The sequence below is a fragment of the Mustela nigripes genome, chromosome 2 (assembly GCF_022355385.1).
Source record: "Mustela nigripes isolate SB6536 chromosome 2, MUSNIG.SB6536, whole genome shotgun sequence".
NCBI classification, from domain to species: domain Eukaryota; kingdom Metazoa; phylum Chordata; class Mammalia; order Carnivora; family Mustelidae; genus Mustela; species Mustela nigripes.
Genome location: NC_081558.1, coordinates 36,554,959 through 36,569,728, shown reverse-complemented (window position 1 = coordinate 36,569,728; position 14,770 = coordinate 36,554,959). Strand labels below are relative to the sequence as shown.

The 14,770-nt window shown below is 38.7% G+C and overlaps 2 protein-coding genes across 3 annotated transcripts in view; both read left to right on the top strand.

The window, feature by feature from the left end:
- TMF1 (TATA element modulatory factor 1) overlaps positions 1 to 6,202 on the top strand; it is a 33,133-nt gene extending 26,931 nt beyond the window's left edge. The window contains exons 14-17 of the mRNA XM_059390131.1: positions 536 to 637; positions 1,167 to 1,319; positions 2,453 to 2,578; positions 4,310 to 6,202. Coding sequence (XP_059246114.1) covers positions 536 to 637; positions 1,167 to 1,319; positions 2,453 to 2,578; positions 4,310 to 4,453 — 525 coding nt within the window. The 3' untranslated portion in view covers positions 4,454 to 6,202. The remainder of the gene's footprint in view (positions 1 to 535; positions 638 to 1,166; positions 1,320 to 2,452; positions 2,579 to 4,309) is intronic.
- A 5,627-nt stretch (positions 6,203 to 11,829) lies between these two features.
- Positions 11,830 to 14,770, top strand: part of EOGT (EGF domain specific O-linked N-acetylglucosamine transferase) — a 34,420-nt gene continuing 31,479 nt past the window's right edge. Inside the window, exons 1-3 of one of the 2 annotated variants that reach the window (XM_059390130.1) lie at positions 11,830 to 12,045; positions 12,824 to 13,048; positions 13,899 to 13,966. Coding sequence is in view for 1 of the 2 variants with exons in the window: in XM_059390129.1 (XP_059246112.1) it covers positions 13,039 to 13,048 (10 nt within the window). In the remaining variant the exon portion in view is untranslated. The remainder of the gene's footprint in view (positions 12,046 to 12,823; positions 13,049 to 13,898; positions 13,967 to 14,770) is intronic. The other variant, XM_059390129.1, reaches the window with a different exon arrangement.

The window sequence follows — 14,770 nt, the reverse complement described above, 5'->3', positions numbered from 1 at the left end:
ACATGGAAATTACCTTTTGAATTCATTTGGAATTTTAAAACTATATACTTAAAAATAAAAGGGATAAGCCAGAAACTTGATGTTTTATAAAACTCATTAGTAATCTTACTCTAAAGAATTAGGTTCAATTGGTGATATAATATAGAGAAGTTAGTTCATATACCTGTTAGAACAAAAACATTCTCATTCCATTAAAAATAAATTATGTTGTAATATAAATGGGTCCTGAGATGATTTGGCCAAGTCTGTCTACAATTTTAAATTACTATTGGGCCTTTAAATAGTAATTTAAATAGTAATTTTAAAAATTTCTAAATTTTTAAATAGTAATTTCTAAAATTACTATTAAATAGTAATTAGTAATAGTAATAGTAATAGTAAATTACTATTTAAATAGTAATTTTAGAAATCATCTCTGTAACATTTATGAGGAAATGAGAATGAGTCTTTGTTGTCATTTGTCCTAGAAAAGTTTCTTGCTTTTTTTAATTTACCATTTTAGTCTTTAATGTGACTGCTTTTCTCACTCTTTAAGGAACGGAAGCCATTTTCTGTTTCTAGCACTCCCAACATGTCACGTTCGAGTTCAATAAGTGGAGTTGATATGGCAGGGCTACAAACATCTTTTCTGTCTCAGGTGATATTTTATTTCTTACATGTACCTAGTTGTTAAACTCAATGATGATAAAGGAAATATGCAGGTAGCTTTTGGCTGTCAGCCATGACCTTGCCATTCCATAGGCAATTCATCTGTATGTTCCCGAAGGAGTGCTAATTGCACTGAGGAAATAGAGATGGTTTTTTTGCCTTTGAGAAAGTCATGTACATTTTATTTTATTTTAAGATTTTTTTTTTAAGATATTTATTTATTTATTTATTTATTTGACAGAGAGAGAGAGAGAGTGTGTGTGTGTGAGAGAGAAGGAACACAAGCAGGGGTATAGGGAGCTGGAGAAGCAGGCTTCTTGCTGAGCAGGGAGCCCGAAGCGGGGCTTGATCCCAGGACCCTGGGATGAGCCCAAAGCAGACACTTAATGACTGAGCCACCCAGGTGCCCTAATCACAGACATTCTAAAACAAGAATTAGCAGAACTGTTTTGTTTGAACCTTATCATGGAACTCAGTTTATAATAACTGAATAACTGAATGTGGTTTGTTTAATATAGGATGAGCCTCATGATCACTCATTTGGACCAATGTCTCTATCAGCTAATGGAAACAATCTTTATGATGCTGTGAGAATGGGAGCAGGATCCAGCATTATTGAAAATCTGCAGTCTCAGCTAAAACTCAGGGAAGGAGAGATTACTCATTTACAGGTTTGGAAAAATTAAATGTGCTACAGAAGTAAATGAAATTTTGGGGCCCAGTAAGTAGCACCCTACATCTCCACCTCACTTCTTAGCAAATTGGGAAATAAAGTGAGAGATGGCATGTGAAGTTTGAAATATATCACATATATTAATGATAAAGACAAGTTGGAGAAAATAGCCAAAGATGAGAGCCAAATGAGCCTGCTGACTGCCTGAGTTAGGGTGACTTACCTACCCCATCACAGCAGATGCGGGCCTGGAATGGACCTCCCTGTGTGTTGTAGCCTGTCAGCTAAGACTCTTAAGCATCTAGGAGCAGAGAACTCCTGGCAGGAGCCTTTCCCCAAACATTAAAAAAAAAAAAAGAAAAGGAAGTTGCTATCTCAACAGTCATTTTATTCCCAGATTTACCACTTAGATAAGTCACTTCCCTTTGTGAGGAAGGAGCAAAGGAGATAAGAGATAAGAGAATTAGAACATCCTGCTGTGAAAGGAAGCCTCACGAATAGGGAGGCAGCACCCTACCACTTTACCTTGTTTTTTAAAAACTTAATATGGTAAGATGTTAAAAACATTTTACCTATTTTCATTGTTGCACTTGATATACTGAAAGGTAAATCTTTTATTCTCATTATATAATTTTAGTTAGTTGAAATACTACTCTATTAAAGAACAAGTTTTTGAATTGGAAAATAAGATCAGAATAATCTTTATATGTGTTATGTTCATGTAGCCAGTGTGCTGCACTTGAGGGCCCAAATTAACTTCTTGGGTAGTGCTGATAGATTCTGTCAGTTTGACCCACACAGCTGGTGCTGCATTAAAGTACATTTTTATTTCTCTGAATTTCTGCAGTAATTTAGAGTGACTGAAATATATATTGTTTCTCTAGAGAAAAATACAGGGCTGTGTATTTCAAACAGATTATTGGATTTTCTCTAGTTCTTTTTGCCCTATAAACGGTAACTTCTGAGGAGAGCAGAAACTCTTGTTTTTGCCATTTCCTTAAGAAAAAGTTAGTTTATGGCTGTATGTTGATATACTATTTCTCCCAAAATAATATTGAATATATTTATCTTAGTAGAAGTATTAAACAAGATATATTTTTATTTAAATTACTTTCTGGTAATGTTTCTCAGCTAGAAATTGGCAACCTAGAGAAAACACGCGCAATAATGGCTGAAGAGCTAGTTAAATTAACAAATCAAAATGATGAACTCGAAGAGAAAGTGAAAGAGATACCCAAACTTCGAACTCAGCTAAGAGTAAGTATTCGTCATTTAAGGATGAGTCCAAGGGGTTGCCTGATGGCTTAGTCGGTTAGGTGGTTGACTCTCGATTTCAGCTCAGGTGATGATCTCAAGATCATGGGAGTGAGCCCCTTGTCAGACTCCACGTCAGGCTCTACACTCAGCAGGAACTCTGTTTCAGAATTCTCTCTCTCCCTCTGCCTCTCCCCCTGCTCACTTACATGCACACTTGCTCTCACTTTCTCTCTCTATAAAATGAATAAATCCTTTAAAAAGAGGATGAGTCCAAGGTATTTTTATCCAGTTACATTAAATTTCATATTGTTAGTTTATATAAAATGCACAAGTTTTCATGATTTTTTTGAAAATGGTATTAATATTTCAGAAAAGCAGTTTTAAGAAGCTTTTTTTTTTTTTTAATTTTGTGTTCTCTAGAAAGTGTCAATTTATTGGTTTTAGTTTTCTCGTCCCACATGGACTTTATTTATTTTTTTTAAATTAAATTAAATTTTTTTTCAGTGTTCCAAAATTCATTGTTTATGCACCACATCCAGTGTTCCATGCAATACATGCCCTCCTTAATACCCATCACCAGACTCACTCAACCCCTCACCTCCCTCTCCTCCAAAACCCTAAGTTTGTTTCTCAGAGTCCACAGTCTCTCATGGTTTGTCTCCCCCTCCAATTTCCCCCACTCACTTCTCCTTTCCATCTCCCAGTGTCTTCTGTGTTATTCCTTATGCTCCCTAGGAAAGTGAAACCATATGATAATTGACTTTCTCTGCTTGACCAGTTTCACTCAGCGTAATCTCCTCCAGTCCTGTCCATGTGGATATACAAGTTGGGTATTCATCCTTTCTGATGGAGGCATAAAATACTCCATTGTATATATGGACCATGTCTTTTTATCCATTTGTCTGTTGAAGGGCATCTTGGCTCTTTCCACAGTTTGGCAACTGTGGCCATTGCTGCTATGAACATTAGGGTACAGGTGGCCCTTCTTTTCACTACATCTGTATCTTTGGGGTAAATACCCAGTAGTGCAATTGCAGGGTCATAGGGGGCTCTATTTGTAATTTCTTAAGGAATCTCCACACTGTTTTCCAAAGTGGCTGTACCAACTTGCATTCCTACCAACAGTGTAAGAGGAAGAACCTTCTTCTTGATTGTCACACTACACAAAAGTATTTCTCATAATCATGTCTTGTCCCCAAAATAAGAAAATAACTGGATTTTATTTGACCAAGGCTCATTTATAATGCTTCTCTTTTACATGATCCTATTAGTATTTTGTTCATTGATGTTATATATATCATCACAATTTGCATATTTGGTATTAGGAGTCACTGTTAAGCCATATATGAGAATATATTTTCTTTCAACTTTTTCTATGGGGTAAATGCTAGGTAATACTTAAACCACGATGAACCAGAGAGAGTAAAATTTTAATCACATGTGTTTAAGTTAATAGGAAAAAAGATAGATTAATCTTTATATAGGGATAATTGTAGATTAGTGGAGAGATAAGATTGATAGCCATTTGGCTTAAGTTTTTTTTTTTTTTAATTCCTTTATTTGCTATTTATTCCAGCAGATTGGAATATCATTTTAATTTTTATATGAGAGGACTTGATACTTTTATTTAGATTGTAATGTGTTTACTGTTGACTCATTTATAATATAAATATAATATTAAAGATGTTTTATGGAGTTAATTTTAAAAAATTATGAACACGTGTTTTGTAGGATTTGGATCAAAGGTACAACACTATTCTGCAGATGTATGGAGAAAAAGCAGAAGAGGCAGAAGAACTTCGATTAGATCTTGAAGATGTAAAAAATATGTATAAGACTCAAATAGATGAACTTTTAAGACAAAGGCTCAGTTAACTTCTGAAAATTACATTCCTATCAAACTGAATGTAAACATTTAATATCTAAAAGTAGACTTCCAATAAATTCTTTTATAGAATTAGAAAGTGGAATTTACTGTAGAGTTCAAGAACTGAAAAAAATTGTTTTCTAGTATATAGTAATATTTGCAGTTAAATTATTTTGTGCAATATTTGAACTTTATTTTTGAAACTATTCTTTAAAGATTTATTTTTTAAAGCATCAATGTTTTTTGTTTTTGTTTTTGTTTTTTTGTCTTGAATAGCACAGAGATTACTTTCCTCATATCAACATGGTTAGGGAAGGCGAGAGTGTTCATATGTTGTATTGTAAATATATAATTAATTGTATCTGTAATTTATATGTGTTTGTATATATTAAGGACATTTAAAGAGTTATATTAACATATTGAAACTTTGAAATCTTTCACATTTCAACATATCTAATTACTACTTCATGAAAATAGACATTAAGTGGTCTAGTAAAAAAAATTATTAAACCTGCAGTTACTAAATTTTGAACTAATTTTTTTTTTCTTTTAAAGTAGAAGTCAAACACTGTCTGAAACTTAAAGGGTGAATGATTTAAACTTTAAAATTTTTGTGGTCTGAGAATTTCTTTCACCCAGATTCTATAATTAAGTCTGTACAGATTTGGGTACCTCTCTGGTGAAAGCTGTAGCTATTCAGTTAGTTATATAGGCATGATTGGATAGTGGAACAATTTTACTTAGAATGATTTTGTGATGACATCAGTGATATTTGAGTGATTTTTGAAGAGGTATTGTTTTACTGCCTTCCCCTATAAAATGAATCAAACGTGATAAAATAATACCATGATTTTCTCTTAAAAATTAATTGTTCATATTTTGTAAAGCCTTATTTTTCAGCACATTAAAAATCAATATTTGATATTATAAAATATAAGAATATAGAGAAATTATTGGAGCTAATTTAAATTTGGCCTTCTGCAATTCTGTATAATTTATCATTTTTTCTCAAAACTTTACACACAAAAATAGTGTGGAATAGCTTTAAAAAAATAGCTATGCTTTCTTCCAAGTGTTATTTTGTTTAAAAGTTAACTGGGCCTTGTTTTAAATTTGTGAAATATTTTGATACATTTTATTACTGAAAGTCATTACCTGACTTTACTTGCAAATAAAAACTCTCATTTAATTTTTAGTTGAATTTTAAACACTAGAACTTTGGAGTATAACTATAAGCAAGCCATGTGGAAGAATTTAGAATGCTTTTCAGGGCAATTCAAGTGACCTCATTTTTGTTCTTTTTTATTCCAGACAGTATTTCTGTCATTGGATCTCTAATTTGTAGCAGTAACAAGTAGTCTTTCAGTGTGAACCAAATTCATAAAATTAATTTTCTGTATTTTAGTGGTAAAAAGCAGTGTAATAGCTTTTTGTCAGCTTGGACTTTTTTATTTTTGCTTTTGTTTTTGTTATTTTAATATTCAGGGGCTGACAAGGAATGACAAGACTGATAGCAATAAGAAATGTACAAAATTAGAAAATACAGGAAACTTAAGTTGCAGAATATCAAGTGTTTGAAACTAGAAGTTCAAGAATTATAAAATTATTCTTTTAAAATATCCATTAGCAAGAAAATAAAACCTTCAGGTTGTTGAAAACAGATTGAAATAAAACTCCTATACTTTTCAATTTCATAATATTAAACATTCTCTTTTCTTAATTCTTATTTACATTAATAAAGTCCGTTTAACTTATAATTCTAAAGTGTCTTCAATTTATTTAACTTAAAAATGATAAGCAGTTAGGGCTCTGGCTGTATATTACCATATGTTCTTTATCCAAAAATTAATAATGGATATTCACATAGATTTTATTATATACTTGGATCTCAATACATTTATAAGTTGAGAAGGTGTAGTGAATAAGTTTCTTGAAAACCCCCACTAAGTGGCAGACTACCTATTATGATATTAGTTGCTGTATTTTACTGTTGGTCATTAAAACTTCTTTATCCATATTTTGTAAAATTATATTTTAATGTTTAGGAGAATAGTTTGCAATCAGGTATTTCTCTTGAAAAGAAAATAGATACTAAAAGTCATAATAATTTCAGAAATATGAAAAAAAAGAGTAAAAGAGGTGTGAGCCTTGTTGATATATAGACAACTGAGCACAGACTAAAGGCGTTATTCCAACTCTTGGGAAGCTAGATTGAGACTACCAATTTCTTTCTTTTCCATTGACTCTGTTGCAAAGTTTCAGTTTTACACTGTTTAGCATATGGGAATGTATTCAATGTATCTATATTGTGATTTAAGATATTCTAAATATGGATAATTTCTGAACTAGGGAAACATGAGTTCCTGTAGTTAAGCAATTAATTTCTGTAGAATTTTTTTCTCATGATTCTTCAATTGACATTTGATTTCTGAATTGAAAATTTTATTCAGATGCTTATTAAAAGTATATGAATTGTAGTACTTAGAAAAAAGCCACAAGAGAAAAGAGAAAATGACTATAGGTATCTTTATCTTGTTTTACTACTATTTGTCTGGTATGTGTACATTTTCTTCTAATGTATCATAATTTTTTATTTCCCTTTAAAATTCTAATCTTCCCTATTCCATTCAGTTTTATAGTATAACTTTAATATTTTGTAAAGGGCTAAAAGTATGACTTCAACTACCGATGGATAAAATATTTTAATTTTAAGTGAAAGGTAATAAGCATGAATCTGATTTGAATAAAGATTTTAAAATAGTATTAGTATATTTCACTGTTACCATAATTTAGACCAGCTAGTACCAATGAATGAGGGTAGTATTGTTTTATGAAGATAATAGGACTTGTATAACCTCAGAATTCGTATTTTAAAATGAGGATAAGCCCAAATTTTCTATGAGTTATATTATGAAGAGTGTTACTAATATTAGGCATAGTTTTTCTAATGAAGACATGTTCATAAGTTATTCTGAGTTCGTATTGCTTTTAATACTGAACTCTGCAGCTTTGATCGAAAAAAGTACTTGTAAATTTTTGCCTTTACACATAGCTATTTTACCTTTAGCAAATCACAGTCCTTTAATAAGATAGAATTGAAATTGTTTCTTTCTCCTTAATACTAAATGCTTCTCAAAACAAAAAACCCAAAATACTCTAGTAGTCCATAATTGCAGTACGGAGAATTTTTTGTTGGTGCTGTCCGGAATTTATTCTCCATTTGTCCTACTCCTAAGTAAGGTAAATGTAATTTTAAAATCTTCAAATAATACTAAGCTAAGGGGTAATAAGAGCAGTTGCTGTTTGCTTAATAGTAAACTCTAAACTCTACTGTTGCTTTTATAGGTAGTGATGGACAGATAAAGGTGTTCCTTTTCAGTTTTAAACAATGCCATGCCCATTTCTCTCTTGAAATTACAATCTTAATTTTTAAAAATACATTGTTCAAAAATCTCTGGTCATGTGGATTATAGGAAACACAGTGCTTGCTTTGTTACTGTGGAATAAATTCATTTAAATGGGATCATAATCCCTTATCCACTGTTCTGAAGTCCAGAAAGCTCTGAAAGCTGATAGGGAGTATCTTTATAAGTTTGCTATCAAATCTGCTTTGGTGGTAAAGCCTAACCTTTACTGACATGGGGCTATTTAGAAGCTTTATTTCACTCAGTGTGAATATTCATGTACTTTGTTGCAGAAATATTGTGTGAGATTATGGGGTGTTGACCCAGGGCACATCCAGGGTGTTAAGTAGTAAACTGTGTGCATACCCTATTGTATATTAAAAAATTCAGGAACACATATGGTCCCAAAGATTTTGGAAAAGGGATTGTATACTTGCACTCTCTGTTCAAATCGGTGTTTTAAAGTCGATACTATTACCATCTCCATTTTTAAAATGAAGAATGGTTTAGTTGCTTAAGGTCATATGGTAAGTAAGTGGCAAAGATGAGATTCTAATTTGTGCGGTTAGGCTCCAGAGAACATGTTCTGAACCATTAACTGTGCAGTGCTGACTCTCTTACTCCTTTTCTGTGAAACCATAAATGTATAGATCAACTGCAGTGTAAGGTCAACTTTTGTCAAAATTTATTTGCTGGGGCACCTGGGTGGCTCAGTTAAGTGGCTGCCTTCAGCTTGGGTCATGATCCTGGGCTCCTGGGGTCGAGCCCCTCATCCAGCTGCCTGCTCAGTGGGAAGCCTGCTTCTCCCTCTCCCACTCCACCTGGTTGTGTTCCTATGTCTCTGTCAATTAAATAAATAAAATCTTAAAAAAATTATTTGCTTAATACTTCAGAACCATTGAATCATATTTTAAGCAGTTGGATATATCAGATAACCAATAAGCTATATTCTGATAGTACTGTGAGCTCTCCAAATGTCAATATATGTGCAAAAAGCTTAAAACACATTCAGTAAGATTGTAATGCACTATAGAAATGGTTATACAAAATTTCAAACTTGTACAAGAGAGAACAGATTATGAATCCCCGTGTACCCATTAACATAAACTCTTCAACAGTGTTCAACGGTTCATGGCCCATTTTGTTTGATTTATAGTCCACTTGTGCTTCATTTCAATCCACACTATTTTGAAGAAAATTGCAGACATAAGACTTGATTATCATATTTAAGGATGGAATGTTTTCGTAAAAAGTACCTCATCAACTATTTGGGTACCTGCATCATGGTTCATAGAGGAAAGATGGGATAAATACGCTTGAATGGTTTTCTTTATTTACCAGTTTTCTTGTTTTTGTTTTTTCACATTTAGAGTTGGGTCCTTTGCCACATTGGTTCCCTTTGTGGTCAGAGACGAACAGTGAGGTTTTGGTTTGTGCATCTGGTTGATTGGTTGGGTCTTTTTGAATATAAGATTTAAGTATATGTGTGCTTCAATCCATTACAGTTACCTTTTTTTTTTTTTTAAGATTTTATTTATTTGACAGACACACAGTGAGAGAGGGAATCATAAACAGGGGGAGTGGGAGAGGGAGAAGCAGGCCTCCTCTAAGCAGGAAGCCTGATGCAGGGCTTAATCCCAGGACCCTGGAATCATGACCTGAGCCTCAGGCAAATGCTGAGCCACCCAGGCACCCCTAAATGCTGAGCCACCCAGGCACCTTACTGGTCCTTTAAATTATCCTATCTTTGGCCATAGGAAGCCTTTTCAGATTGGTTCCTGAGTCCTTCTGATACAGCCCTCATAATCTTTGATTGCTTCCCTGATTCCTCATGTAAGATTTTTCAGCTTCTGCTTGTACATTACATGCCCCATATCTAAGATGATACATTTTTCTTTTTTCCTTTTTAAAAGATTTTATTTATGTATTTTCCAGAGAGAGAGCACAAGCAGGCAGAGTGGACAGAGGGAGAAACAGACTCCCAGATGAGCAAGGAGCCAGATGGGGAACTCTATCCTAGGACCCTGGGATCATGACCTGTGGAAGGCAGCTGCTTAACCAACTGAGCCACCCAGGTGTCCCTAAGATGATCCACTTTTCAATGGAACCCATGTTCCTTTTAATGGGAAATGTTTGCAGATCATAGTCTGGGCACAAAAGGTGCTTGTTGTTACAAGGTTGGTTATTTCTAGGCCTTTTCAATGGATGTTGGAAAGATCCATTTTTAACAATAAAATATGTTAATGTATATTATTACCTTCAAATTCATTAACTATAGGATTTTTATATAACCTCATCAGACTTACCTCTATACCACATGCCAAAATTTTAGCTTCAAAGATACCATCTTAATTATTCCTATTCGATGTATCCCAACCAATATTCCCACTTTCAGTTTGGTTCCTGGAAACAGTTTGTGATTTTTAAAAAATTCTTTTAGTCTTGAGGGTACATCCACCAGGACGTGCTAATTGTTTCAAAGTCACCTGGAATAGTTCCTTCGTGGTGGTATATGCCACAACTGGATAGCATTTTCCAAATAAAATTTCATTTTATTTTCAATTTTTAAGGATTACTTTTAAAAAATTTTGTCTTACAATGTAAAATATTTACATGATTCTAAAGCCACTTCTATATAATGTACACCCATAAAAGTTATCTTCCTTGTCTCTATACACATATTTCCTCCTTCCCCCATAGGTAATCATTTTAAATGTTATTCTATTTGTAAAATAGCATGTATATATCCCCCCTTCTAGGTGAATAATACCATATTACACATCCTTTACCCGCTCAAAAATAAACCCTGCAGTGTATAGACATATTTCTCAATTCTTTTTTTTTTTTTTTTCTTTTTTGGTGCCTGCTTAGTTCTACATTGTGTGGATATACCAGTTTATTCAGTTAGCCTCCCCAATAAAGGATATTTGCGTTTTTTAAAATGTCAGTTTGAAGAAACTTAAAATTTTAAGATTGGTATTTTGGGTGGAAAATCTGTGTTGCATCTGGCTGCTGCAATATGTTAGAACTGGATCTGACGTTCTTAAAGGTCTGTCACGTTTCCTCTGAGCCTGAAGGACTGCACCTTACTATTAAGCCATTTAAAATAGTACCACGTGTATGTCACACCAGTTTAATTGGTTTGTTGTGCTTGCAATGAGACTGACCTCTTCTTAAAAACATTTCTCATGTATTAGGTTTAAAACATAAATACAAATCACCACTCTGTGACAAAAATGTATTTTAAATGACCGCAGTTCATTTTGAATCGACTAACAGGAAAGCTACATTTCCTGTAGGTGACAAAAATAGTATGGTTACAAGTAAGCCGAGAAAGCGCCTTTAAAACTATTGCCCTTGTTGGTACGGGGCAGGCAAAGTATGACATAAGGGAGCAGTCGTTCCTGAGAGGCAGTCTCACACATGAAGAGTAAACGAGTTAATACTGTCAAGTGCTTTAGAATTGTGCCTGGGACATGCCAAATACCGTATGTGCCCCTTGCAGTATTGTTATTTGAAGAAAAAAAAAATCCAGATAACATTATTTAGCAGATCACTAATGGAATTTGTAACACTTGACAGCATCTTAAAAAAATATTTAAAAAGCATTCAGCTTCCCCACCCCGACCGCCCCCTGCCCCAAAGGGCTGCCGACTGCGTTTGCGCCCCACATCGGAAAGTTAGGGCGGCAACTTCTGTCCTGCTTAAGAAAACGGTAACCGTCCGCGTCAGAGCGACGCTGTCGGAATGAAGATGGGAAGCAGAGTCAGGTGTCCTCGCGTCCTCTAAGCGCCTTATCCCCGCCCCGCCGCCGCAGGGGGCCAGGCCAGCGCGGTGAGCCCGCGTCCCTCCCCCGCTCCGCGCCGGCGGCCGGCCCTGCGGCTCCCGCACTGCCTGCCCGCGGGCGAGCGCGCCCTGGAGCCGACGGAGCCCCGCCCCTCCCCGCCGCCCGGCGTCCGGCCGCGCGCGCCGAGCCCCGCTCCGGCCCCTGCCCCGGGCCAACCCCTCTGCCGGGCTCGGGCCCGCCTCCCGGCGCAGGCCGCCTCGGAGTCCCGGCGGCTTCCTGGCGCCCCCTGGCCCGGCTCCCGCGCCCGAGGTTTCCGGTGAGCGGCAGCAGCCGGTTATGACGCCTCGGTGCTCTGGAGCGGCGGCTGTCTCCTCCTCCTCCTCCGCAGCCCCGGCTCTCCCGGCTCCAGGTGGGACTCGCTGGGGGATCCGCGGAGCCCTCCGCCGCCGCCCTGCCGCGGCCGCCCGGCTGCGCGCGCCTCTCCCGCCGGCGCTCCCGGCGCGCCTGCCCCGCGGGCTGCAGCCTCTCCGCGGACTGCGCCGCGCCTTCCACCGCCTGCGGGCCGGGGAGGGGGGCGCTCGGCCCCTTCGCGCTGCCTGCAGCGGCGCGCGGGGCTCCCGGGAGCCCGCCGACCACGGGGAAGGATGCCCCTCTCCCCGTCCCGTGCCGCGTGGGTCGGTGTGCCAGACCCGGGCGAAGCCGCTCCCCCCGGCTCCTCCCCGGCGCCGGGGGACTGGGTGGAGGTGGGCGGGCGCAGGGTGCTGGGCGACGTGCGGGGACCTCGCGACCCCGGCGCAGCCCCGCGGGCGCCTGGGGTGAAGACCCCGAGCGCGGCGGGGTGGCTGCCGGAGCGCTGTCGCCGCCGCCGCCCCGCGTCCCCGACTGAGGTTCTGGCCACCCAGCTGGTGGACCTCCCCTCGGCATCTCGGACAGCCAAGCCCTTTCCGACCCCCTGCTTCAGCCTACCGTGAGACCCGTGGCCCCCGCGCGGGCGAGCGTTTGGGAGTCCTTGTGGGTCTCAGAACGCGTTCAACTTTTCATTTGTCCACTATCTTCTTTAAACTTCCCAAGATCTGAGGCACGGAGCCCTGCCCCATCTCACCCACTCTGGTCCCCGTCAGCCTCGGGCTCTCATCCTCTTTCAGGCTCTCCCTTTTTTTCCCCCTTTTCCCTCCTCCACCTTTTAGGCCTGAGGAAATCCGGGGAGGGAATCCAGAAGGGGAAGGAGCAGGTTGCTTTGTGCTGAAGGGAAAGCAGCGCCGAGCTCCAGCTTCCATCTGCGAAAGAAGTGCACCCACCCATCCCTGGGGGAGCCTTGCAAGAGGACTGCGCACCCGAACCCGCTTTCTGCCAGGCCCCGGGGCTGTGCTTTCATGCTCCAGCAGCTACCCCCTTCTAGCCTATGCAAGCAGGTACGTGCCCTTTGCAAAAGCCTGCTTTCTGGTCGGAGACTTCAGATTTTTCCCATGACTGAAGTGTTACTCCTTCTCCGTGGATCCGTGGGTTTAGTTTCAGCGAGAGCTCAGTCAAGGACAGTGGACTTGAAGAACTGAAGGTCAGGACTTAGTCATAACAATGACTTTATTACTGGAAAGAATGAGTCAAGAAAATAGGCCAGCCTGCCTGTTGGATGGATGGTCAGGCTGGAGGAGTAAAAAGGAAGGCTCAACTAGCGTATGGTTCAGTGAGTAGGATTAATAGGATGAGAATTAGGAATGTTGTTCCATCTGGCAAAGAGTCTGATGGGGGGCTCAATCCCAGCACCCTGAGATCCTGACCTGAGCCGAAGGCAGAGGCTTTAACCCACTGAGCCACCCAGGCGCCCCCCTCTAGGAAGGTTTTGTCCACAGAGTGTCCCTTTGGCCTGTAGCGGTTGATGGACCGTAACCTTCTGCATACCATTAGAATCTAGTTTAAGTGAGTGTGGGGAGGGGCATCTGTAACTTTGCTTTTCGAAGTCTGCTGTTCACCAGGGAAAAGAAAGCACACTATGAGTCAGAATGTCTCACTAAGTGCCAGGTCTTGTGCTCAGAGGTTATCTCATTAAATTTTTTTCTCTCTTAATATTTCCTTTAATCCAAAAATATCACCTGAATGATAAAAGTCTGCTTTGGCATCCTTTTAAGGTACTGTGTTTCATTTCTGGCAGAGTTCAGATACCTGAAGCATCACAACAGCTTCTGTGTGGTTCTGATAATTAAAGAAGTAAATGTTTCCATTAGGACACTATTACTATTAATGCATATTTTTAAATTTTGTAAGGTCACCATCAACTCACTGTTGGGTGAGAGTCCTAACTGAAGTACGAATTCAGATCACCCTTCCAACAGGTAACAATATACTCTTCGGAGCCATGAAGAAGAGAAGCCATGATATTTACCACTCCGGAGGGGAACAGAATTCCTTTTCAGTGTCCACACTCTTGGTTATGAAGCCTCGGCCTTGGGACTTTAGGCTGGGTTAAACATAGCAGTTTATTTCTGAAGGCCCCATCTTCGTTAGACATAGTCGGTGAAGGCTGATTCTGAAAGCTGGTTTTTCCAACATGCCCCAGTGACTGCAGATCTTGCTGGGGAGTAGCTCATGTGGCATACGGTCCTATCCTTCGGTGGGAAGAACACCTTTTTTTTTTTTTCCCTAGAGCAAAATAATACTACTAAAGTGAACCGAGAATGGCACAATTCTTGTCTGGGATACATAGGAGAATTCTAATCCACAAAATTTAATCCTTATGGGGTGAATTAGACGCGCAGTAAGGTCCGCGATGATTATGATCTCTTTCACGTTGCTAAGGCAGGATGGGGATAGATCAATGGCACCGTCTCCAAGTTCTCTGAGTTGTCATTACTGTTATCATAGTTATTACAGTGTTATTACATAGTTATTACCAATGTTATTACACTCACTAGAAGGTGAGCTTTACAAGGGAAAGGAGTTTTGGGCTGCACGTTCATTGCCGCATCCTTTGTACTTAGAACAGTACCTGGCACGTAGAAGGAACCTATGTACAATTCTACTTATTTAGTTTTTTGTTTTGTTTTTTTGTTTTTTAGTAGGCCCATGGAGCCCAGCGGGGGGCTTGAACTCATGACCCTGAGATCAAGACTTGAGCTGAGATCAAGACACAGGCACTT